Here is a 27,080-nt window from a genome sequence, read left to right as displayed (position 1 = left end):
ATTTTCTTTCTAGTTCTTATTCTTGTTTATTTCCTCTTATCTCCATGGGAAAGTGGAACAGAATTCTTCCTCCGTAAGCCATGCGTGTTGTAAGAGGCGACTGAAATGCCGGGAGCAAGGGGCTAGTAACCTCTTCCCCTGTATATATTACTAAATGTAAAAGGAGAAACTTTCGTTTTTCCTTTTGGGGCACCCTGCCTCGGTGGGATACGGCTGGTGTGTTGAAAGAAGAAAGAGTCCAATTATAAAGCTGAAAGAAAAAGGAGGAGTGGGGGCAATAAGATTCAGTCCCAGGAAGGAAAGGAAAAGTCCAATTGCTCAGCTCAAGAACCCTTCACCACTGGCAAGGGTGAAGGGTTCTTCACCTCTGAAGTATTGTATATAGATTAAAATTTCAAATAAGGTACCCTGGAAGATATATATATGAAACCATTTAACAGAAATTATTGTGTTTTCATTTTAATCAGGGCAAAAGTCCTAAACCTGTAGGTGTCATACAGTAAGTGGGAGGCATTCAGGTTTAATCCAAGGAAGAGGAGGACAAGTCCAGTTCTTTGAATCAAGAACCCTTCACCAGCATCAAGGCACCTTAGACGAGGGGTCAAAAGAAATTTAAACAATGATGAATTAACATTATTTAAAAATTTCAGTGTCATAACATGATTTAAAATATTCAATGTCAGGAATCAGATCCAAAAACAAACAATTAATAATATGCCCAGATTAATCCAATTTCATGAAATTTTTCATACAGTACAGAATATTCACTATGCAGATAGTATTGCAATAGGTCCATACTCATTACACAATTAAATATAATAAAATATTTAATTACAAAAGTTTGTGGAAAAATGTATGTGGCTTTCAACAAAAGCACTAAATGTCTTAATGTCATAAAGTACACAAATACAGTTGAATCTCACATTTTCCACAGATTGCACTACTGAAAATTGGCACTATACTATATGATATCAGGATATGTGGACAAGAAAATATGGAAAAAACTGGGTTACTGTCCTAACACCTCAAGAAAAGCCAAACAAGTTTTCATACCTTACATTGTAATTATCATTGCTTGCTGATCTGGAAATATGTAGAGAGGGTTGATGTAACCCTGCACAAACATCATAGCAGGCAGCATCAGCTGCTACCAACATCAGCTGCCATCAACACTGGTAAAAAATAAGCCACATTTTCCTGTCCAATTGTGTCAGAACATATAGGAATTCACTACACTTACATCAAACCAAACATATATTAAAGATAAATGCAAACTGAGAAAGTAATAACCAAGTAAAATAGTAGTAGTAATGTAATAAAATGGTGGTGGTGGAGGTGGTGATGCTGCTTGTTAAGGGCTGCAATAGCTCGAGTCATGTAATCCTTTCTACCATTGGTGTGGAGAGTCAATATTGCTTAATATGGCCTAAGATGAGGTGACCCTCAAAATCTCCCATCATCACCATCATCACCATCATCATCAACATAACTGTTGCAGTCAAAGTTACACCTCCACTACATTCTCATTTTGAATTTTATTTTCAGTCACCAACATGTTCCATATGTTCCAAATTGTAGAAATACAGCTATGGTAGGTACATGACTGTTGGAGGTATGGGAATGTGCTTAATTACAGTGTAATTATGGATCACGAGTCTCTGTGCACAGTTTCCCAGCATAATTTTTTATAACTTTATGGTGAAACATGGACTTTGTACAATATTTCAGTAGTAATTTATTAAAAAAATCTCTGGATGCACAATATGAGATTCTACTGTATCTAAAATATTAAAGAGGAACAAAGCAATATGCATTCAAAACCTAATATATTAAAAATTACTTCACATTGTAGACTCTTTTTTTGCATGAATTCATCCAAAAGCATTTGCATTTTTATGCACCATTTTAGCTTCCTATTATATATAATAGATTACTGTTGTACTTCTATTCTTCATGCTGATGCGCAGACATGGTAGTTAACTTGTTTTTGTATGAGGGCCATCGGCAGGTTGGGCAGTGGTGATTATCTTTCAAGAGCCATTCTGTGATACAAGAATGATGGTAGTTGTGTCCACAAGGAAGACCACAAAGGACTGCAGACCACCGATATCGTCCAAGGCATATTGCACATATGCGACTCTCTATAGAATGTGAAGGTGCTGTCCATTTTAGTTCAGTCAGTCTTTGAGGAGACAACAACCATCTTGTTGGACTTCTAATTTTATTTGATTCTTTGACAGTGGAATCAGAGTTTTGCTGCTTCCTGGTCTTGCAGCAATTTTCACACACTTTCAAAAGCCTTTCATATGTCACATTTTGATGGCCTCTGTCGTCAGTCTTATGGTATCTCAAGTACTGCCTTTCGAGTTTTCGTTTTAGGATAGCACATCTATGACATACATATATTTCTTTTACTGTACTCCACAGTCCACAAAGTCTACAATTATCATCCTGACAACATGTGTGTGTGTCTAATAAAGTATCATTTTCATTTTCACTTACACTGTCTACATCAGTTTCACTCTCGGATTTTAAATCATCTTCATTTCCCCATCCGTCGTATCTCCACATAGGAAGATCCTTCATGTAATCAGTTGGTATTACTGGGTGTAGCCATAAATCTGGTGTGGCTAAGCGCTCTATCAAAAGCTCCATGCCTTCCTCTAAACCTAAATCTTGAGATGGCCTTGGACGGGATAAGGAAGCCATGGGACGGAAGAGGACATTAACTAAATAAGAATCCATGGGAAACACAGCCCACCAACTAGTATCCATTTCCTCCTGCTCTGAATTACCTCTCTTCAGTAAAAGATGCCAAGCCAAAGTAATAAAGCTAAATATAATGATTGATAACCAAATAATGACAGGATGACTTTCAACCATTAACCAATGATACCTCATTTGACCAAAAACCCAAGTGGAATTTAAAGAAGTAATTAACCATGACCCGGACTGTAACATACTATCTACCATGGAAAACTTTAACAATGCTGTCACAGCAAGCCACAGCAGGAATACTATTACATTATAAACAAGAACTCTCACAAAAGTGCGTACAACATGCTTCCATGCTCTTATTCTGATGTCTAAAAAATAAAAAAAGTCTGCAACTGCTAACAGGTTTGCCATGATAAGAGAAACAAGGAATGCATCATTCATATGTGGCTGCAATGTACATATGTAAGAATTCAAAGCTGGGCGGGTTAGGGGCTCTCCTTTTCTTCCGCCATACGATGTCACTCCCTCAGATGTCACAACAGCTATGCTAGGCACACTTAGTCCAGATTTTTTTAGTAGACGAGATACCTGGAAATTAGGCAAGATTTAATTTCTCAATATCACAGAATACACTTCTCGCTTATCCTTTTAAATGCAGCACCTGATATCTTGATACCATCAGCACTTAGTAATAATCTAATATTATATTTATTCTATTACTATAGTTTGTTTTACATTTTACGTTTTAAAGGCACAGCTTCTTAACCATTACATGTACATTTATATAACCTTACAAACTTTTTCCTGCATCCAATACACAGTTAACTGGCTTAAAGTTTTTTATGATTTCCTGCACTAGCTATAATGCACACCGCAAGCTGTGCCTTTCTATCTTGTGTAATTGCTGAAGACTTCCAGCACCATAACTAAAGTTGTATGCACTTAATGTATTTTAAAATGTTTAAAAAAAATTTGGTGTGGTAATTTTTTTTTTTTGTAACAATCTAATTCAATTAACTCTTGCACTGTCTCTCACATAGATCTATGTTACTGCTGCCAGTGTCACTCACAAATATCTACACTATAAATACAGGGACATGTACATATCATGAGATGGACCAGAGGAGTCCTGACTCTTCCCTGATCAAACTCACAAATGCTTCACTCTTCCTTTATATATTTTTTTTATAGGTAGTAGGCTGATAGACAGCTACCACCCAGGGAAGCACTACTGTCCTGCCAAATGAGTGTAAGACACAACCTGTATTTGTTTTACATGATAGTAGGAGTGCTGATGTCTTTTTTTCTGTCTCAAACACACAAACAAATAACAGTATATCTTGCTATTTTTACTTACAATTAGGTCACACTACACATGTATGTGCACCTTTATGTATACACACTCATCTGAGTTTTCTTTGGTTTTTCTTAATAGCTCCTGTTCTTATTAGTTTCCTTTCATATCCAAGAGGAAGTGGAATAAGAATTTCTCCTCCGTAAGCCATACGTGTTGTAAAAGTCAACTAAAATGCAGGGTGCAATGGGCTAGTAACCCCTTTTCCCATACAGCTTACTAAAAATAAAAAGAAGAAAACCTTTAATGTGCGCGGATGTAGTGCGGATGATAAGAAGAGATGATTGTGGGTGTTATGAATTAAAAGAAGATGGATGTCCTGGCTCTCAGTGAAACAAAACTAAAGGGGGCAAGAATGTTTCAGTGGGAAGAAATAAATGGGATTAGGTCAGGGGTTTCTAACAGAGTTATAGCTAGGGAAGGAGTGGCAATAATGTTGAAGGACCAGCTGTGGCAGGAAAAAGAGGGAATATAAATGTATAAATTCAAGGATTATGTAGAGCAAAATATGGGTGGGATGTGAAAAGTTGGTTATAGTAAGTGTTTATGCACCTGGAGAAGAAAGAAGCATAGAGAAGTGAGAGAGATTTTGGGAGATGTTGACCGAGTGCCTGGGGAGTTTGGAACCAAGTGAGAGAGTACTTGTGGTGAGGGACCTAAATGCTAAAGTGGGTATAACTGTTGTGGTAGTAGTAAGTACCCGTAATTTTTGGGGTAATGTTAACATGGATATTTTGCTTAATCCATCCATGATATTTTTTCAAAATTATATAATAAACACGCTACATAACATATAAACATATAAATTAACACAAATACAGTGGACCCCCGAGTTTCGGCAGCCTCGACTTTCACGAAATTCGACCTTTGGCGAGTTTTTTTTTTTGGGAAAAATTTGGCCTCGAGTTTCGTGAAAAAACTCGTGTTTTGGCAACCGTCCGATACCCGTCCACCCGTCACCGCGCACACAAAGCCAGTCTCCCACGCCATTCACGCTCAGTGTGCCATTGTTTACCAACACGTGACCATCACCCCGCGGGTTCATACAATACATTTCATAATAATCCATTGTTTTTTGTGCTTGCAACTGCTAAATAAGTCATCATGGACCCAAGGAAAGATAGTGCAAGCCCTTTGGTGAATAAAGTGAGTGACGGGGATGTGGAAGAGTTGGTGGAGGACCACAGGGAAGAGCTAACCACTGACGAACTGCAAGAGCTTCAACTGGAACAGCATCAGACCACAGCCGAGGAACTTGCTTCAGAGGAGGAGGAGGGAGTGGATGAGGTGCCTTCTTCAGTGATTAAAGACGTGTGGAATGTGGAATGAGTTGCAAAGTTTTGTTGAAAAGTATCACCCTGACCAAGCTGAGACAAGCTGTATCTGCAACATGTACAATGACAGTGTTGTATCCCACTTCAGGGAAATCTTAAAGAAACACCAAAAAAAGACCTCTCTGGATAGATATTTTGTGCGCCAGGGGTCCAGTGACTCTCAAGCTGTTCCCAGTGGCATTAAAAGAAGAAGGGAAGTAACCCCAGATAAGGACTTGCTACCTAAAGTCCTAATGGAAGGAGATTCTCCTTTCAAACAATAGTGTACACCTTCCTCCTACCACCTCCTCCCATCTTCCATCCACCCAGAAGTCTTCAGTAAAGGTAAGTGTAATGTTATTATTTTTTTTTTTATCACACTGGCCGATTCCCACCAAGGCAGGGTGGCCCGAAAAAGAAAAACTTTCACCATCATTCACTCCATCACTATCTTGCCAGAAGGGTGCTTTACACTACAGTTTTTAAACTGCAACATTAACAACCCTCCTTCAGAGTGCAGGCACTGTACTTCCCATCTCCAGGACTCAAGTCTGGCCTGCCAGTTTCCCTGAACCCCTTCATAAATGTTACTTTGCTCACACTCCAACAGCACGTCAAGTATTAAAAACCATTTGTCTCCATTCACTCCTATTAAACACGCTCACGCATGCCTGCTGGAAGTCCAAGCCCCTCGCACACAAAACCTCCTTTACCCCCTCCCTCCAACCTTTCCTAGGCCGACCCCTACCCCGCCTTCCTTCCACTACAGACTGATACACTCTTGAAGTCACTCTGTTTCGCTCCATTCTCTTTACATGTCCGAACCACCTCAACAACCCTTCCTCAGCCCTCTGGACAACAGTTTTGGTAATCCCGCACCTCCTCCTAACTTCCAAACTACGAATTCTCTGCATTATATTCACACCACACATTGCCTACAGACATGACATCTCCACTGCCTCCAGCCTTCCCCTCGCTGCAACATTCATCACCCATGCTTCACACCCATATAAGAGCATTGGTAAAACTATACTCTCATACATTCCCCTCTTTGCCTCCAAGGACAAAGTTCTTTGTCTCCACAGACTCCTAAGTGCACCACTCACCCTTTTCCCTCATCAATTCTATGATTCACCTCATCTTTCATAGACCCATCCGCTGACACGTCCACTCCCAAATATCTGAATACATTCACCTCCATACTCTCTCCCTCCAATCTGATATCCAATCTTTCATCACCTAATCTTTTTGTTATCCTCATAACCTTACTCTTTCCTGTATTCACTTTTAATTTTCTTCTTTTGCACACCCTACCAAATTCATCTACCAATCTCTGCAACTTCTCTTCAGAATCTCCCAAGAGCACAGTGTCATCAGCAAAGAGCAACTGTGACAACTCCCACTTTGTGTGTGATTCTTTATCTTTTAACTCCACGCCTCTTGCCAAGACCCTCGCATTTACTTCTCTTACAACCCCATCTATAAATATATTAAACAACCACGGTGACATCACACATCCTTGTCTAAGGCCTACTTTTACTGGGAAATAATTTCCCTCTTTCCTACATACTCTAACTTGAGCCTCACTATCCTCGTAAAAACTCTTCACTGCTTTCAGTAACCTACCTCCTACACCATACACCTGCAACATCTGCCACATTGCTCCCCTATCCACCCTGTCATACGCTATTATTATTTATTTTAAATGCATGTACTTGATTTCTGATTTTCATTATGTAAATCTTTATTTAATTTGAAAAAAAAAAAATTTATTTTAATATTTTTGGGTGTCTGGAACGGATTAATTTTATTTCCATTATTTCTTATGGGGAAAATGGTTTCGAGTTTCGTGAATTTCGACCTTCGGCGGGCTCTCTGGAACGTATTAATCACGAAACTCGGGGGTCCACTGTACAAGATTTTTTCAAGTCGGCTTGACAAAGTGAACAAAAACCATTCGTGTCCAGGCTAGTATCAACAACAACAACTGGTTTGTTTACAAAACTCACAAACATGGGGGTTACATACCTACCACACTTTGATACCTACCTTACCCTACTATTCACCTTGCACCCTATATTAAGACCATTAAGACTACAAATATTTTAAGGTAAGTAATGAGTGTACTGTATATACATTTTATCGCTCTAGTACAGTGGTCCCTCGACCAATGTTGGCATCGTCTAACGTTAAATCCGACTAGCGATACATTTTAATGCAAAAAGTTTGCCTCGACTAGTGCTAAAAAACCCGACCAATGCTATTCGTTCCGTTCGAGACGCATCCACTTGTGGCCTGAGCGTGCCTCACTTGTCCCGTGGGTGCCAGTGTTTACAAGACAGCCAGCCACCGTGGTCCCATCCAAACATACAATCAGAACATTTCATATTATCACAGCGTTTGTAGTGATTGCACCTGCAAAATAAGTCACCATGGGCCCCAAGAAAGCTTCTAGTGCCAACCCTACAGCAAAAAGGGTGAGAATTACTATGGATATGAAGAAAAAGATCATTGCTAAGTGTGAAAGTGGAGTGCATGTCTCCGAGCAGGCAAGGTTGTACACAAAACCCCAATCAACCATCGCTACTACGTATTGTGGCCAGGAAAACGGCAATCAAGGAAGCTGTTCTTGCAAAAGGTGCAACTATGTTTTCGAAACTGAGATCGCAAGTGATAGAAGATGTTGAGAGACTGTTACTGGCGTGGATAAATGAAAAACAGATAGCAGGAGATAGCATCTCTCAAGCGATCACATGTAAAAAGGCTAGGAAGTTGCATGACGATTTAATTAAAAAAATGCCAGCAACTAGTGGTGATGTGAGTGAATTTAAGGCCAGCAAAGGTTGGTTTGAGAGATTTAAGAATTGTAGTGGCATACATAGTGTGATAAGGCATGGTGAGGCTGCCAGTTCGGACCACAAAGCGGATGAAAAATATGTGCAGGAATTCAAGGAGTACATAGACAGTGAAGGACTGAAACCTAAACAAGTGTTTAATTGTGACGAAACAGGCCTGTTTTGGAAGAAAATGCCAAGCAGGACCTACATTACTCAGAAGGAAAAGGCACTCCCAGGCCATAAGCCTATGAAAGACAGGCTTACTCTGTTGCACAAATAACCCGCACATAAAAGAGAGAAGCTTACGACGACGTTTCGGTCCGACTTGGACCATTGACAAAGTCACACTGTGACTTTGTCAATGGTCCAAGTCGGACCAAAATGTCGTCGTAAGCTTCTCTCTTTTATGTGCTGGTTATTCGAGTATCGTTCCAGTCACGGTATTGTGCCTTTTTTGTTATTTACTCTGTTGATGTGTGCCAATGCTAGTGGTGATTGCAAAGTGAAACCTTTATTGGTGTATCACTCTGAAACTCCCAGTGTGTTCAGAAAAAACAATGTCCTCAAGGCTAATTTGTGTGCTGTGGAGGGCAAACAGTAAGGCATGGGTCACTAGGGACTTTTTCTATGACTGGTTACACCATGCATTTGCCCCCACTGTGAAAAATTACCTCCTGGAAAATAAATTAGACCTTAAGTGCCTCCTGGTATTAGACAATGCTCCTGGTCATCCTTCAGACTTGGCAGAGCAACTTTCTGCGGACATGAGCTTCATTAAGGTGAAGTTTTTTGCCTCCTAATACCACTCCTCTCCTGCAGCCCATGGACCAGCAGGTCATTGCAAACTTCAAGAAACTGTACACAAAAGCTATGTTTGAAAGGTGCTTTGTAGTGACCTCAGAAACTCAACTGACTCTAAGAGAGTTTTGGAGAGATTACTTTAGCATCCTCAATTGTGTAAACATTATAGGTAAGGCTTGGGAGGAAGTGACTAGGAGGACATTGAACTCTGCTTGGAAAAAACTGTGGCCAGAATGTGTAGACAAAAGGGATTTTGAAGGGTTTGAGGCTAACCCTGGGAATCCTGTGCCAGTTGAGGAATCCATTGTCGCATTGGGAAAGTCCTTGGGGTTGGAGGTTAGTGGGGAGGATGTGAAAGAGCTGGTGGAGGAGGACAATGAAGAACTAACCACTGATGAGCTGCTAGATCATCTTCAACAGCAAGAGGCCACACCTGAGGAAACTGCTTCGGAGGAGGGGATAGAGAAATTGAGGAAGTTGCCTACTTCAAAGATTAAGGAAATGTGTGCAATGTGGTTTAAAGTGCAAACCTTTTTTGATGAAAATCACCCTGACACAGCTACTGCAAGCTGTGTTGGCAACCCATACACTGACAATGTTGTGAAACACTTTAGGAATGTCATAAAGGAACGGGAGGTACAGGCCTCTATGGACAGATATGTTGTGCGACAGAGGTCCAGTGACTCAAGCTGGTCCTAGTGGCATTAAAAGAAGAAGGGAAGTAACTCCGGAAAAGGACTTGCCACCTCAAGTCCTAATGGAAGGGGATTCCCCTTCTAAACACTAACACCATCAACACTCTCCCCTCCTCCCATCCCATCAATCATCACCAGATCTTCAATAAAGGTTAGTGTCATGTATTTGTGCATGTCTTCTTCAGTTTGTGTGTATTAAAATTAATATTTCATGTGGTAAAAAATATTTTTTTCAATACTTTGGGGTTCCACATCCCCCCCCCCCAGGCGCTGTATAATCCTCCGGGTTTAGCGCTTCCCCCTTGATTGTAATAATAATAATTTGGGGTGTCAGGAACGGATGAATTTGATTTCCATTATTTCTTATGGGGAAAATTAACTCGACTAACGATAATTTTGATTAACGATGAGCTCTCAGAAACGGATTAATATCGTTGGTCGAGGGTCCACTGTATATAATGTAATGTATATCGCTCTAGTATATAATGCAATGTTCACTCGAGAAACAAAGCCAAACTGACTCACAACGCCTGCGCGAGGAGGCGAGCAGGCGCAGGGCAGGCGGACAGGTTTGGTATGTGGTTCGAAACGCGGGGCATGTTCAATACTCGGGACAAAACTGGTGCAAAAAAAGCGGTCGAAAATTGAAGCGTTCAACAGACCATGAGTTCGAAACTCGGGGTTCCACTGTAATACATTTTAAGAAAAAGAGGATAAATAAGTTTACATGATACAGCATGTAATGAAAGTAGTTTGTCAGATTATGTATTGGTGGATAAAAGGTTGATGGGTAGACTTCAGGATGTGCATGTTTATAGAGGGACAACAGATATACCAGATCATTATTTAGTTGTAGCTACAGTTAGAGTAAGAGGTAGATAGAGCAAAAGGAAAATGGCAACAGTAAGTAAGAGAGAGGAGGCAGTTTATAAACTAAGGGAGGAGGAAGTTAGGGTGAGATATAAGCAACTATTGGGAGAAATGTGGGCTAATGAGAGTAGAGGTAGTATGGGAGTCAAAGAAGGGTGGGATAGTTTTAAAAAGGCAGTGTTAGAATGCGGAGCAGAAGTTTGTGGTTACAGGAGGGTGGGCGCAGGAGGAGAGAGGAGTGATTAGTTGAATGATTAGGTAAAGGATGTGATAAAACAGAAGAAGGTTGTGTATGAGAGATTTTTATTGATCAGAAGTGATATAAGAAGAGTGGATTATATAGAGAGTAAAAGAGAGGTGAAGAGAGTGGTGAGCGAGTGCAAAAGGAGAGCAAATGATAGAGTGGGTGAGGGGCTGCCAACAAATTTTGCTGAGAATAAGAAAAAATTTTGGAGTGAGATAAATAGGTTAAGAAAGCCTAGGGAACAAATGGATTTGACAGTTAAAAACAGAATAGGGGAGTTAGCAGGTGGGGGAGTTGGAAGTATTGAGAAGATAGCGGGAATATTTTGAGGAATTGTTAAATGTTGATAAAGAGAGGGAGGCAGCAATTTCATGCATTGGCCAGGGAGGTATAACATCTTTTAAGAGGGAAGAAGACCCAAATGTGAGTGTGGGGAGGTGAGTGACACATTACGTAGAATGAAAGGAAGTAAAGCAGCTGGAATTGATGGGATCATGACAGAAATGTTTAAACCAGGGGGATTTATAGTGTTGGAGTGATGGTACTTTTATTCAATAAATGTTTGAAAGATGATAGGGTACCTAGGGATTGGCAGAGAGCATGTATAATTCCTTTATATAAGAGAAAGGGGAACAATAGAGATTGTAAAAATTATAGGAGAATAAGTTTACAGAGTCCCTTTTCCTGTATATATTACTGAAGTTAAAAAGAGAAACTTTCATTTTTCTTTTTGGGCCACCCTGCTTCGGTGGGATACGGCCGGTTTGTTGAAAGTAGTAGTAGTAGTAGTTTATTGAGTATACCAGGTGATGTGTATGGTAGGGTTATTATAGAAAGAATTAGAGATAAGACAGAAAGCAGGACTGCAGATGAACAAGGAGGCTTTAGAATGGGTACGGGATGTGTAAATCAAGTGTTTACATTGAAGGTTACAAGTGAACAATATTCATTACAATTATGGATTTAGAAAAGGCATATGACAGAGTGAGTGGATAGGAGAGCAATGTGGCAGATGTTGCAAGTGTATGGAATAGGTAGTAAGTTACTAAATGTTGTAGTTTTTTTTTTTTTGTGAGGATAGTAAGGCTCTGGTTAGGGTGTGTAGGAGAGAGGGAGATTACTAACCAGTAAAAGTAGGCCTTAGACATGGATGTGTAATGTCACCATGGTTGTTTAACATATTTATAGATGGAGTTGGGATTAAATTATGGGGAATTAAATACAAAGAAGTTGCAAAGGTTAGGGAGTTTGGGAGTGTGTGTAAAGAAAGAAAGTTGAAAGTGAACATGGATAAGAGCAAGGTGATGAGGGTATCAGACGAGTTAGGTGAAGAAAATTTGGATATCACATTGGAAAGAGGGAGTATGGAAGGAGTGAATGTGTTCAGTTATTTGGGAGTAGATTTGTCAGCAGATGAGTTTATGAAAGACAAGGCTAACCATAGAATTGATGATAAATTAGACACATGTGCAACTCTTGGGTATCTTTATTGAGGAAACGTTTCGCCACACAGTGGCTTCATCAGTCCATACATAGGAGAAACTTGAAGAACAGGAGGAGAATGAGGTAATCAGTCCCTCAACCTTGAGTCGATGTGTTCAGTCCATCAATCTACTCAAGATTGATGGACTGAACACATCGACTCAAGGTTGAGGGACTGATTACCTCATTCTCCTCCTGTTCTTCAAGTTTCTCCTATGTATGGACTGATGAAGCCACTGTGTGGCGAAACGTTTCCTCAATAAAGATACCCAAGAGTTGCACATGTGTCTAATTTATCAACATGTCGGTTCTCTGAACCATTCAACATAGAATTGATGAAGGAAAAAAGGTGTGTGGTGCATTGAGGTGTCTGTGGAGACAATAAACATTATCCATAGAGGCAAAGAAGGGAATGTAAGAGAGTATAGTGGTACCAACACTCTCATTTGAGTGTGAAGCATGGGTTGTGAATACTGCAGCGAGGAAGCTGGAGGGAGTATAGATGTCATGTCTAAGGGCAATGCGTGGTGTAAATATTATGCAGAGAATTCATAGTGTGGAAATTAGGAAGTGTGGAGTTACTAAAAGTATTATTCAGAGGGCTGAGGAGGGGTTGTTGAGGTGGTTTGGTCATTTAGAGAGGATGGAGCAAAATAGAATGACTTAAGAACATAAGAACATAAGAATGTAGGAACACTGCAGAAGGCCTACTGGCCCATATGAGGCAGGTCCTTATCAAAACGACCTCTACCTAAAGCTACCCAAGAAATAACTCCCGTACCCCATGACACCAATCAAACCCAGCCCCTCCCACTCATATATTTGTCCAGTCTCTTCTTAAAGCTACCCAAGGTCCTAGCCTCTATCACCCCACTGGGAAGACTGTTCCACGCATCTACAACTCTGTTAGAAAACCAGTACTTACCTATGTCCTTTCTAAATCTAAATTTGGAGGGTGTATAAATCTGTAGTGGAGGGGAAGAGGGGTAGGGGTTGTTCTAGAAAAGGATGGAGGGAGGGGGTAAAAGAGGTTTTGTGTGCAAGGGGCTTGGACATACAGCAGGCATATGTGAGCATGTTAGATAGGAGTGAATGGAGATGAATGGTTTTTGGGACCTCACAAGCTGTTGGAGTGTGAGCAACGTAATATTTTGTGAAGGGATTCAGGGATACCAGTTAACTAGACTTGAATCCTGGAGGTGGGGAGTACAATGCCTGCACTTTAAAGGAGGGGTTTGGAATATTGGCTGTTTGGGATGACATCTGAATTGTCGTATCTGGGCATCTCTGCAAGGACAGTGATTATGTGTGAATGATGATGAAAGTGTTGAATGATAGCGAGTGTTTCTTTTTTTGGGTTGCCCTGCTTCGATGAGAGACAGCCAACGTGTGAAATTTTTTTTTAAAGGATGTTGTTATTTTGTGTTTAATTATTTTCTCAAATCTATTTATGTATGTATGAAACTACTCATTATGATGTGTTCTATCAAATTAGCCACAAGAAAAATTAGAGACAGCCTCCAACATACTCAACTGGCCAGCTCCCCAAACCAAACACCCACCCACCCTTTATTAAGGATAACCGAGTACTTACTGTATAATTAAGGATAATCACCTATTTTTACAACCTATATTCAGTATATTAACATAAATGTAATGAATATTTTATGCAAATAAATATTTAAAAGAATGCTCTAACAGTCATGGACCAGACCATGGAGGGTGTTGACTCCTAGAACACCTTCCAGAAACACCCTCCTGGTAACATGATCTGACTTACTTGCTCTTTTTCTTCCTTCCTGACAGTGAAAGATGCAAGCTTAATACGAGTTGACAAACGAAGACCGAGAGTGGCGATCAGCAGAGGAGGGCTCAGAAGTTCAGAAATATACACTACACGTGGAACCTGGTAAGGAAAACAAGGAACACTGAATGAAAACAAGATGAAACTGAGCAGCCTGATTATTTTCTTCACCAATCAAGACTTAGGATGGCACTAATATAGTGATGCATACATCACTAGTGATACATACATCACTAGTGATGCATATCACATCACCAGTGATGCATATTACATCACATCACTAGTGATGCATATTACATCACATCACTAGTTATGCATATTACATCACATCACTAGTTATGCATACTGCATCACTAATAATGTTTAACCAATGTTTAACCAGATTGATCTAGTGATGCAGTATGCATCACTAGATCGATCCAGTTAAACATCACTGGGTGTGCAGAGTGACTATGGACACAGCTTCATCCTTAACTAAGATGATCTCAATTAGTAACATATTTCCTCTCCCAAATATGGGCATATTATAATTAACTATTATCTTACAAATCTTCCAGCAGGCAAATATAGTCTAACCCAAACATGTCAGGGCCAGGAGCTTTCCAAAACATCAAAGTATTGTATGCAGCTATAATTACTATTAGCAGAGAACACTTCTTAAAGAGCAGCAACAGAATGTACAGATGCAATACAAGACACAAATACTGTATCTCTATGATATACCACATGTCTGACTCAAAGTGAGGCAGAAACTCCTTGCGGACAGAAGACTTAAAAACCTCCTGAACCTGAAGTGAATTTATGAAGATAGAATAATAAATTCTCCATGGAGAAGTGGAATAGACTTCTTCCTCCGTAAGCCATGCGTGTTGTAAGAGGCGACTAAAACGCTGGGAGCAAGGGGCTAGTAACCCCTTCTCCCGTATAAATTATTAAATTTAAAAAGAGAAACTTTCGTTTTTCTTTTTGGGACACCCTGCCTTGGTGGGATACGGCCGGTGTGTTGAAAGAAAGAATAATAAATGTCAAATGTATCTAGAGTAACCTACCCATCCAGACTTATTAGCACTAATACTTATGCACTTCTTGCCCCAACTATATTTCTACTCTCCCCCCAAAAAATTATTGCAAAAACTGCTAATATTGTTTAGTGTTATTGTCCCTTCATATAAAGAATGCTATTTTAACCCTTTCAGGGTTTCCGACGTACTAGTACGGCTTACGCACCAGGGTTATTGACGTACAAGTATGCCTAAATTCTAACGCCTTCAAATTTAGCAAGAGAAAGCTGGTAGGCCTACATATGCAAGAATGGGTCTATGTGGTCAGTGTGCACAGTATAAAAAAAATCCTGCAGCACACAGTGCATAATGACAAAAAAAAACTTTGACCATGTTTTTGGTTTAAAACAGAGACTTTGCAGTGTATTTTTGTATGGTATTTATGGTTGTATTCTAGTTTTCCTGGTCTCATTTTATAGAATGGAAGACATATTACAGAAACTGAGATGATTTTGATTGGTTTCACAATGAAAAGTACCTTGAAATTGAGCTCAAAATAGCAGAAATGTTTTATTTTTGCCAAAGTTCAGAAGTAAACAAATCATGCCACGCATCCAATACACGTCAACTGGTGAGTCTAATATTCTTTCACAAGTGCTCTGATATTATGTATACCATTTCTACACTAATGCAGTAGTCTGCATAACAGTAAATCTTCTATTTTTTTGTGAGAATAAAAATTCAAAGTGGAAAGCAAAAGAAATGTAAGAGGGGCCTGGGGACATGACTAATGAACAGAGGAAATGTTATTTTAGTGCCAGGAATGTGTGTCTTGTCTATTCTGGGGCCAATCTGGAAATTGGAATCCTTTGAAATTTGTGTGAAATTGGCAAAATTGCTAATTTCTGACCGTTTTATTGGATAGTTGAAATCAGTAAATGGGTGGTTTCTTGTACTCATTCGATAGAAAAAATGGAGTTCTAGCGAAATAGTTATGATTTTTGTCAACTAGTACATTGGAATTGGCCAAAAATAGGGCTCAAAGTGGACGAAATCGCCGATGCATAAACATCGTCGAGACCGCTAACTTCACGAGAGCATAATTCCGTAAGTTTTCCATCAAATTTCAAACTTTTGGTGTCATTGTGATTAGGAAAAGATTCTCTATCTTTTCATAAGAAAAATAATTTTTTTTTTTCCGAAAAACTTTCGACCCTGAGAATAGGAGAGGGCCTCTCGACCCTGAAAAGGTTAATTAGTAGAGCTGTGTTACTTAGAATGATCACTATATTTGAAAATCTTATCTTCTGACAATTTGGTTGTTAAACCTAGCATTCATACAACCAGCTTTAGCAATTCAATGTCAAGTAATTTTAGGTTCGAGGTTTAGTCTGCCCAAAATGCTTTCATATTTATGGGCTTTTCCATGTAAGAAACTACAAATATAAATTTATAGTACATATATACGTAGTATACAGTATATGATGAAGAACCTATAGTCTCATCTGGGATAAAAGTGTGTCAGAACCAATGTAATTAATGTGATGGATGCTGAAATTAAGTAACAGGTGCTAAGTTAGATTGAAAAACATATGCAGTCCAGTACTGTATTTCCTCTTGTTTTAATAAAGATGTGCCAGATTATCCTAGGTAGTAGGTTGGTAGACAGCAACTGCCCAGGGAGGTACTACCGTCCTGCCAAGTGAGTGTAAAACGAAAGCCTGTAATTGTTTTACATGATGTTAGGATTGCTGGTGTCTTTTGTCTGTCTCATAGACATGCAAGATTTCAGGTATGTCTTGCTACTTCTACTTACACTTAGGTCACACTACACATACATGTACAAGCATATATATATACACACCCCTCTGGGTTTTCTTCTGTTTTCTTTCTAGTTCTTATTCTTGTTTATTTCCTCTTATCTCCATGGGGAAGTGGAACAGAATTCTTCCTCCGTAAGCCATGCGTGTCGTAAGAGGCGACTGAAATGCCGGGAGCAAGGGGCTAGTAACCCCTTCTCCTGTATATACAGTGGACCCCCGGTTTACGATCAGCTCCCAATGCAACCAATTATTTAAGTGTATTTATGTAGTGCGTTTGTACGTGTATGTTTGGGGGTCTGAAATGGACTAATCTAATTCACAATGTTCCTTATGGGAACAAATTCGTTCAGTAATGGCACCTGAACATACTTCTGGAATGAAATAATATCGTAAGCCGGGGGTCCACTGTATTACAAAATTTGAAAGGAGAAACTTTCGTTTTTCCTGTTGGGCCACCCCACCTCGGTGGGATACAGCTGGTGTGTTGAAAGAAAGTGCCAGATTATTCATGCATCATCTGAATTAGAAGTTGCAGTATGTGCATATTATAAAATTGTACATTATATAAAGGAGTAACTATTTTTAATATAAAGTAATATACATGTCTTAGCTTCAGTGTTGCTGTACACCACAATGAAAAAGTCATTGGCAATATTTCTGGCATCCTCATCCTGACCATGTCATGATTTTTCACAACTTTAAATTGATTATTTACACAAGTTACAGAACATTTAATCAACACCTCAAATAAAAGGAATAGGAACAATGAAAATATAACATAATACCACACATCATCACATCACAGGGCATCAGTAACCCTGCCAGATGACTCTCCCTCATAAATTTCGGGCTCTTAATGCAGTGTATTTTTGGTCATCTACATTCCCACAGGTGATGAATTATGACCCTGAGTAAACAACCCTTGCAACCCTATTTATCTTGGCAACTCCCTTTTCTCTTGCTCACTCATTTACAACTTTTGGGGTAGACAGGGTTGTTTGGAGGGGGAGTAAGGAAAAAGGGAAGGTATATTTCTCTGTGTAATGTTATTCCATATTTTAAGTGTGTATCATTATTACAAAATTATTGTGCTACTGATGACTAAGCACTACACTCACATGGGGAACAGGGAGAAGCAATCAGGTTCAATTTGATGAAGAGAAGAGGCAGCTCCAATTTTTAAGATCAAGAGCTTTTCACTAACATCAACAAAATTCTCCCAGCTCCTCTGAGTGGCTAAGCAACTGCTAGCTTAAATGTCCAAAGAAAGATCAAGTGAGGAAAAAGCAGTCCTGATAGCTAATTTCTTAATTCAACTTCCTCCAAACCATTTCTCAATACATACCTTTTCCTTGTCTACTTTGGCCACATTGAGCCAAGTGTCTTCTAGTTGTTTCACCTCCTGAAGCACATCAACTCGTGATAATATGTGTCCATACAGCCAGGTAAGTACAGACAAGACAGTAAGATGGGTAGTGGAGGTGAAGACAATATGTTCACGGCCAGGTAATCTACCTGGATTCCGGCCAGTAGTCAGTTTATTAGCTTGTTGGCTTGGTGGCAGAATGAGTACCAGCTGAGGATGACTCCATCCTTGTTTTGCACAAAATCTAAAATCAAATACTGTAATACTTTACTGTATTCAATGCATTAGAAAATACTGAACAAGTGCTACAAGTGCTATACTGCAGTATAACGTATATAATCTTTACAAGGCGTCAAACCCTTGTTGCTACATAAAAATTAAAAAATGAATTTACTCGTATCAGTGGGGAATATGTTCCAAGGACCTGCCATGGATACTGAAACCATGGATAGTAGCAAACCCTATATGTAAGTCCTATACATACCATTTATAAAGTTTGATAAATTATGCACAATAAGTGGAGAATTATCACTTTTTCACTGATGGGAAGCACTTCACGGCTCTCTTCGGCTCTGAAAAACTGCCAGCTTTTCTACCTTTGTGTTTTGGGGCCATTATTATGCAAAATTAAGAGGTATTTTTGGGCCACAGTAAACTGTGGATAACTGAAACCTCGAATACCGAATCAGTGGATACGGGGGTTCTACTGTACTATTAAGCACTTCTGGCAAGGCAGCTACTGAATGAGTAATGGTGAATATGTTTCCTTTTTTCTGGGCCACACTGCCTCAGCAGGAGACAGCCAGACTGTTAAAAAAAAAAAATGGATGTTTCCTTACACCTGCTGCCCCTGTTTACCTTGCTGTAAAAAAGTACACCTACCATCCGACTTACAACCTGCTCGACTTACGACCACTCGACTTACGGCCGTGTTTTTATGCCAAATTTCTGGGAAATAAACAACTATTTGTGTTGTACACAGTGTTTATCTTAAACCTTACAGTATAAAATACAGTACTAACAACATAAAAAGTAAAGTAAAACATGAAATACCAAAATAAAACAATAAAATAAAGTAAACCATACCTCCGGCCGGGATTGAACCCGCGGTCATAGAGTCTCAAAACTCCAGCCCGTCGCGTTAGCCACTAGACCAGCTAGCCACAATAAGATTCATCCAACTAGGTATATTTCTACACCATAGGAAGGTTAGCACAGGCGGGTTCAATCCCGGCCGGAGGTATGGTTTGTTTGCAATCGTGTCATTATGATTTCTTGAGTCAATAAAATAAAGTCATTACAAAAATGTTTTGTTGATATTCAGTAGTAAAGTTCGACTTACGACCATTTCGACTTACGACCGGTTTCTCGGAACCGAACTCGGTCGTAAGTTGGATGGTAGGTGTATTAGGAAAAGATGAATAAGACACACATGAAATAGCTGGACAGCTTTGTTGCCAAGACAAAAGATCACTTAAATGCTGTAAATAACAGAGGTAGTGGAGAGGTAGATATGTGATCATTCCTTTAGCCATGAAGTAAATTTGAGGTAGTCAGTCCCTTGGCTTTGGTTAAATGTTCAGCTCCATTGCTTTCATCAATGTGTAATTGAGGCATGAGAAAGCAGTCTATTATACAAGAGCCAGTAATGAGGTGTAGAAGTTAGAGGTGGGGCAAACCAGAGGAAGAAGGAACACTTATCCAGACTGATGGACTGATTACCTCATATTTTCCTCTCCATTACTTCTGTTGTCTCCAGTATTTAAGTGACCTCTCTTTCAAGAGGCAAAGCATCCCGACAAAAATATATCCAACTGTTGCACATGTGACTTATTCATCTACTTGTAAAAATTATATACATAAAAACAGTGATGGAAAGACAATTTAAATGCAAACTGTACATGGTGAATGTGAGAAGAATGAAAGACAAGAAATAAAGACTAAGATTAAATATGATAAATGATACCATGTCATTATGCCTCAGCTGGATGTCATAAAAAATCTGTCATTTTGCAATGTGAACTCACCGTCGATCATACTGGCAGCTGACAACAGCACTGCTAACTTGGAGAACTTGTAGCTTTGGCACAAGGGTATGCCAAGCACGATCATCAAGAACACGATGTCCAGCATACTGACCTTCTCCTGGCACTACTTCAATGAGCCATAGAGATTCATTCTCATCATATACCTAAAAACAAATATCAGCAAATTTTAAAAATTCTGTACAGATTTTTTTTTTTTTTTTACCTCATGAGCCATTTTCCACCAAGGAAGGGTGACATCCCCAAAAATGTATTTATGTAGGTAATATTGTTTGTAACAAATAATAAGATAGAAGCTGACATATTAGTCATTAAATAGTGGAAACAATGCAGTAGATAACTGACAGTGTAGTCATACTAGTTTCAGTGTAATCATACTAATTTCCCATGATACTAATGGGTAAAATATGAGAAACTATGAAATAACAGATATCAGTGATTTACATTATTTCTTATTTTTTTTACCACATCTTCCCACCAAGGAAAGATGACCCAGAGAAACACACATTCACCATTATTCATTCCATAGCTATCTTCCCACAAGTGTGTAGACATCACAATTCAAATGAGCCTCAGCACTGCAACATCCCCACCTATCCTGAAACAGTGAAGATACTGTATTTCCCACCACGAGAACTCAAGTCTACTTGGTTTTCCTGGCTGTTTTCATAAGTGATACCTTTTTCACACTTCAATAACATGTCACATTCCAAAAACAACCTGTTTTACACATATTAACATGATCACACATGCTTGCTGGATGCTTAACCCTTTCAGGGTTTCAGTCGTACTAGTACAGCTTACGCACAAGGGTTTTTGACGTACTAGTACGCCTAAATTCTAGCGCCCCCAAATCTAGTGAAAGCTGGTAGGCCTACATATGAAAGAATGGATCTATGTGGTCAGTGTGCACAGTATAAAAAAAAATCCTGCAGCACACAGTGCATAATGAGAAAAAAAAACTTTGACCGTGTTTTTGGATTAAAACAGTGGCTTTGCACTGTATTTTTGTATGGTATTTATTGTTGTATTCTAGCTTTCCTGGTCACATTTTATAGAATGGAAGACATATTACAGAAATTGAGATGATTTTGACTGGTTTTACAAAGAAAACTACCTTGAAATTGCACTCAAAGTAGCAGAAATGTTCCATTTTTACCAAAGTTCAAAAGTAAACAAATCATGCTGTGTCCAATACACGTCAACTGGTGAGTCTAATATTCTTTCACAAGTGCGCTGATAATATTTATACCATTTCTACACCAATGTAGTAGTCTGCATAACAGTAAATCTTCTATTTTTTTGTGAGAATAAAAATTCAAAGTGGAAAGCAAAAGAATGTAAGAGGGGCATGGGGACATGACTAATGAACAGAGGAAATGTTATTTTAGTACCAGGAATGTCTTTTTTGTTTATTCTGGGCCCTATTCGGAAATTGGCATTTTTTGAAATTTGTGTGAAATTGGCAAAATTTCTAAATTCTGACCACTATATTGGATAGTTGAAATTGGTAAATGGGTGGTTTCTTGTACTCATTCGATAGAAAAAATGGAGTTCTAGCAAAATAGTTATGATTTTTGTCGACAAGTACACTGGAATTGGCCGAAAATAGGGCTCAAAGTGGGTAAAATCGCCGATGCGAAACACCGTCGAGACCACTAACTTCGCGAGAGCACAATTCCCTAAGTTTTCCATCAAATTTCATACTTTTGATGTCATTATGACCGGAAAAAGATTCTCTAACTTTTCATAAGATTTTTTTTTTTTGTGAAATTTGGCCGACCCTGAGAACAAGTCTCTGAGAGGGCCTATCGACCCTGAAAGGGTTAAATGGGCTATCCACTATCCTATTCTAAAATATTTTCAGTTATTTGTTTCATAAGTTATTACAGAATACACATTTGAAACTATTTTTTTTTTTTGACATACACTGGCTATCTCCCACTGACTAGGGTGACCCCACAAGAAAGGGAACACATTCACCATCACTCATTCAATAGCTGTCTTGTCAGAAGTGCACAGACATCACAATTTAAACAGCCCTCAAAACTGCAATATCCCCCACACCTTTAGAGTGCAGACACTGTACTTCCCACCTCCAGGACTCAAAGCTGGCTAATCAGCTTTTCTGAATCCCTTCATAATGTTATTATATTCACACTGCAACAGCATGTCAGGCTTACACAAGCTTACTAGATGCTCCACCCCCCCAGCACACCAAACCACCTTTAACCCTTTGTATCTATACGTCTTACGAGCCAATGTGTTTGACATATATACAGTTAAATCTGCCATACGAAGCATTTGAACGCAAAATTTTTGCCTCGCCTCACGATAAAAAACTCGCCTTACGTGATTCGTCTGGGACGCATCCCACATGTGGCCTCAGCGCCAGTGTTTACAAGCCAGCCAGTGCGGTCGCATCTACGCATACATTCGGTAATTATCCCAGTGTTTTTAGTGCTTGTAACTGCAAAATAAGTCACCATGGACCCCAAAAAAGCTTCTAGTGCCATCCCTGTGGTAAAAAGGGCGAGGATTAGTATAGAATTGAAAAGAGTGATTAAGGAAATGTGTGCAAAGTGGGTTGAACTGCAAGCCGTGTTGGCAACCTGTACAATGACAATGTTATGGCCCATTTTAGGAAAGTCTTAAAGGAACAGGAGGTACAGAGCTCTATGGACAGATTTGTTGTGCGACAGAGGTCCAGTGACTCTCAAGCTGGTCCTAGTGGCATTAAAAGAAGAAGGGAAGTAATCCCAGAAAAAGACTTGCTACCTCAAGTCCTAATGGAAGGGGATTCCCCTTCTAAACAATAACTTCCACACTTTCCCCTCCTCCCATCCCATCAATCATCACCAGATCTTCAATAAAGGTAAGTGTCATGTATTCTATTTTTAGTAGAGTAGTAATTGTGCATGTCTTCTTCAGTTTGTGTGTATTAAAAATTAATATTTCATATGGTAAAAACAAATTTTTTTTTCATACTTTGGGGTGTCAGGAATGGATTAATTTGATTTCTATTATTTCTTATGGGGAAAATTAATTCGGCTAACGATAATTTTGGCTTTCAATGAGCTCTCAGGAACAGATTAATATCGTAAGGCGGGGGCCCACTGTATACTCAAAAATTCTAGCAGCTTCAAATCAAGTGGGAGAAAGCTGGTAGGCCCGCATGAGAGAGAATGGGTCTGTGTGGTCAGTGTGTGCAGTGTAAAAAAAATCCTGCAGCAAGCAGTGCATAATGAGAAAAAAAACTCCAACCGTGTTTTTGGATTTTAACGCCAACTTTGAGGAGAATTTTCGTATAGTTTTTATGGTTATATTCTCGCTTACATAGTCACGTTTGATAGAATGGAAAACATATAGAAATGGAGGTGATTTTGATTGGTTTTACTATGAAAAGGACCTTGAAATGGAGCTCAAAGTAGGGGAAATGTTTGATTTTTGCCGATGTTCAAGAGTAAACAAATGTCCAACTAGCTATTCTAGTATGCAGTCTTGAATGGGTTGACATTATTTATACAATTATTACAATATTGCAGTAGTCTGCATAACAGTAAATCTTCTATTTTTTGTTTGAATAAAAATTCAAAATAGAAAGCAAGAGTAATATCAGAGGGGCCTGGAGACATGACTGATGAACAAATAAAATGTTATTTTAGAGCCAGGAATGTCTGCATTGTTCATTCTGGACCCTATTTTGAAATTGGCATATTTTTTAATTTGCGTGAAATTGGGCAAATTGCCAATTTCTGACCACTTTATTGGGTAGTTAAAATTGGTAAATGGGAATTTTCTTGTACTCAGTTGATAGAACAAATGGAGTTCTAAAGAAATAGCTATGAGTTTGGTCGACTGGAATAATGGAATTAGCCGAAAATAGGGCTCAAAGTGGGCGAAATTGCCGATTCGTAAATATCGCCAAGGTCGCTAACTTCACGAGAGCGTAAGTCCGTAAGTTTTCAATCAAATTTCGTACTTTTGGTGTCATTACCATCGGGAAAAGATTCTCTAGCATTTCATAAGAAAAAATAATTTTTTTTTTCAAATATTTTGCGACACCAGGAGACACCTCAGGATTTGAGATTTATATACCTTCTTGGTTATCTTATTCTCTTCCATTCTCTCTAAATGTCCAAACCACATCAACAACCCCTCCTCAGACCTCTGAGTTATACATTTAGTTACCCCACACTGCCCTTTAATTTCTAAACTACAAATTTTCTGTATAATATTCACACCACACACTACTCTCAAATGTGACATTTCCATTGCCTCTAGCCACCTCCCTCCCAGCAGACATAGGTGACAGCTGCCACGCCTTCACCTTTACAGAGGGCCTGGAATCTTCAATCAACTTGGCATCCACCAGGACGTTGACACGTCCCCAGGGTGGCTCTCCCTTGGGCTGCTAGCGGAGTCGCTGGCCTCTCCTGCAAATAACAGATCCCGGGGCAACTTGCTGCTGTTTGCAATGGCTGTCTGGCTGTCCTGCTGAGGAGGGACAGGCACCTAGCAATGTCTGTTGGTAATGGATGAATTCCCTACAATGTTTGTTAACTGATCATTACTCTGAAAATTGTTCATGATTGTAATCATGTGTTCATGACTGTGACCAGCTCTACCTGAAGCTCATTACCTTTGTCAATTCTCATTATTGTAACCAAATCTAGTTCATTAACTTTGTAATTAGTCATGTGTGTGACCAGCTCTACCTGGAGCTCATTACCTTTGTACTTGGTCACGATTGTGACCAGATCTAGTTCATTACATTTGTAACTTGCTCAGCTATCAAAACTTTGGAGTCCAGTCCCTGGACCAATTATGTACCTCTGTAATCTTTTGACTATCGCCCACAGGATGGGTATGGGGTGCATAATAAACATATTAAACTCTAGCCACCTCCTCCATACTGCCACAATTAAAGCCCATGTCTCACGCATGTAAAAGTGCTGGTACCACTATATTTGGGTACATTTCCTTTTTTATTATTTTTTTTTTTTATTATCACACTGGCCGATTCCCACCAAGGCAGGGTGGCCCGAAAAAGAAAAACTTTCACCATCATTCACTCCATCACTGTCTTGCCAGAAGGGTGCTTTACACTACAGTTTTTAAACTGCAACATTAACACCCCTCCTTCAGAGTGCAGGCACTGTACTTCCCATCTCCAGGACTCAAGTCCGGCCTGCCGGTTTCCCTGAATCCCTTCATAAATGTTACTTTGCTCACACTCCAACAGCACGTCAAGTATTAAAAACCATTTGTCTCCATTCACTCCTATCAAACACGCTCACGCATGCCTGCTGGAAGTCCAAGCCCCTCGCACACAAAACCTCCTTTACCCCCTCCCTCCAACCCTTCCTAGGCCGACCCCTACCCCGCCTTCCTTCCACTACAGACTGATACACTCTTGAAGTTATTCTGTTTCGCTCCATTCTCTCTACATGTCCGAACCACCTCAACAACCCTTCCTCAGCCCTCTGGACAACAGTTTTGGTAATCCCGCACCTCCTCCTAACTTCCAAACTACGAATTCTCTGCATTATATTCACACCACACATTGCCCTCAGACATGACATCTCCACTGCCTCCAGCCTTCTCCTCGCTGCAACATTCATCACCCATGCTTCACACCCATATAAGAGCGTTGGTAAAACTATACTCTCATACATTCCCCTCTTTGCCTCCAAGGACAAAGTTCTCTGTCTCCACAGACTCCTAAGTGCACCACTCACTCTTTTTCCCTCATCAATTCTATGATTCACCTCATCTTTCATAGACCCATCCGCTGACACGTCCACTCCCAAATATCTGAATACGTTCACCTCCTCCATACTCTCTCCCTCCAATCTGATATTCAATCTTTCATCACCTAATCTTTTTGTTATCCTCATAACCTTACTCTTTCCTGTATTCACCTTTAATTTTCTTCTTTTGCACACCCTACCAAATTCATCCACCAATCTCTGCAGCTTCTCTTCAGAATCTCCCAAGAGCATAGTGTCATCAGCAAAGAGCAGCTGTGACAACTCCCACCCTGTGTGTGATTCTTTATCTTTTAACTCCACGCCTCTTGCCAAGACCCTCGCATTTACTTCTCTTACAACCCCATCTATAAATATATTAAACAACCACGGTGACATCACACATCCTTGTCTAAGGCCTACTTTTACTGGGAAAAAATGATATGTCCACTCCCAAATACCTGAATGCATTCACTTCCTCCATACTCCCTCTCTCTGATTTGATATCCAGTCTTTCACTGCCTCAACTTTTCATTCACCTAATTACCTTGCTTTTCCCATATTCATTTTTAATTTCTATCTTTTGAAGGTATCAGTATTGTCCTGGAGGACACTGAAGACATTATTCAGTCCACAGAGGTTCAAAATAGAGATACTGCTGGAGATGGTTCAAAATGGGATGATACCTCAGGGAATAGTGTCGACACACTACCAGCAATACCTAGTGGAAGCACTGATTCCTCCCTGTCTTTCACCCCTGTATGGACTGATGTCCATACAGGGGTGAAAGACAGGGAGGAAACAGGAAAAATAAATGCACCAGCAGCAAACGCAGCTACAATAAATCCTAGTAAACAGAATTACAATCTATGTAAATACTATGCCTTGGGTATCTGCAGGCACGGTATATCTGGTAAAACAGGTGGGACATGCACCTTTGACCATCCCAAAAAATGCCGCACCCACATGACAACAGG

The 27,080-nt window shown here is 39.6% G+C and overlaps 1 protein-coding gene across 9 annotated transcripts in view; it reads right to left on the bottom strand.

The window, feature by feature from the left end:
- Positions 1-623: 623 nt before the first annotated feature.
- The window catches only part of LOC128697002 (E3 ubiquitin-protein ligase RNF103), a 55,784-nt gene continuing 29,327 nt past the window's right edge, over positions 624-27,080 (bottom strand). For 7 of the 9 annotated variants that reach the window (XM_070090375.1, XM_053788503.2, XM_070090378.1 and 4 more), the window contains 4 exons: positions 20,336-20,499; positions 18,288-18,552; positions 14,095-14,220; positions 624-3,306 (listed from right to left, as the gene is read on the bottom strand). In XM_070090375.1, the coding sequence (XP_069946476.1) occupies positions 1,945-3,306; positions 14,095-14,220; positions 18,288-18,552; positions 20,336-20,499 (1,917 nt within the window). In that variant the 3' untranslated portion in view covers positions 624-1,944. Of the gene's footprint in view, positions 3,307-14,094; positions 14,221-18,287; positions 18,566-20,335; positions 20,500-24,683; positions 24,703-27,080 lie in introns of those variants that run through there. The other 2 variants (XM_070090380.1, XM_070090379.1) reach the window with 2 other exon arrangements.

Source organism: Cherax quadricarinatus, chromosome 31 (assembly GCF_038502225.1).
Source record: "Cherax quadricarinatus isolate ZL_2023a chromosome 31, ASM3850222v1, whole genome shotgun sequence".
Classification (NCBI taxonomy): domain Eukaryota; kingdom Metazoa; phylum Arthropoda; class Malacostraca; order Decapoda; family Parastacidae; genus Cherax; species Cherax quadricarinatus.
This window is presented reverse-complemented; position numbering and strand designations above follow the sequence as displayed.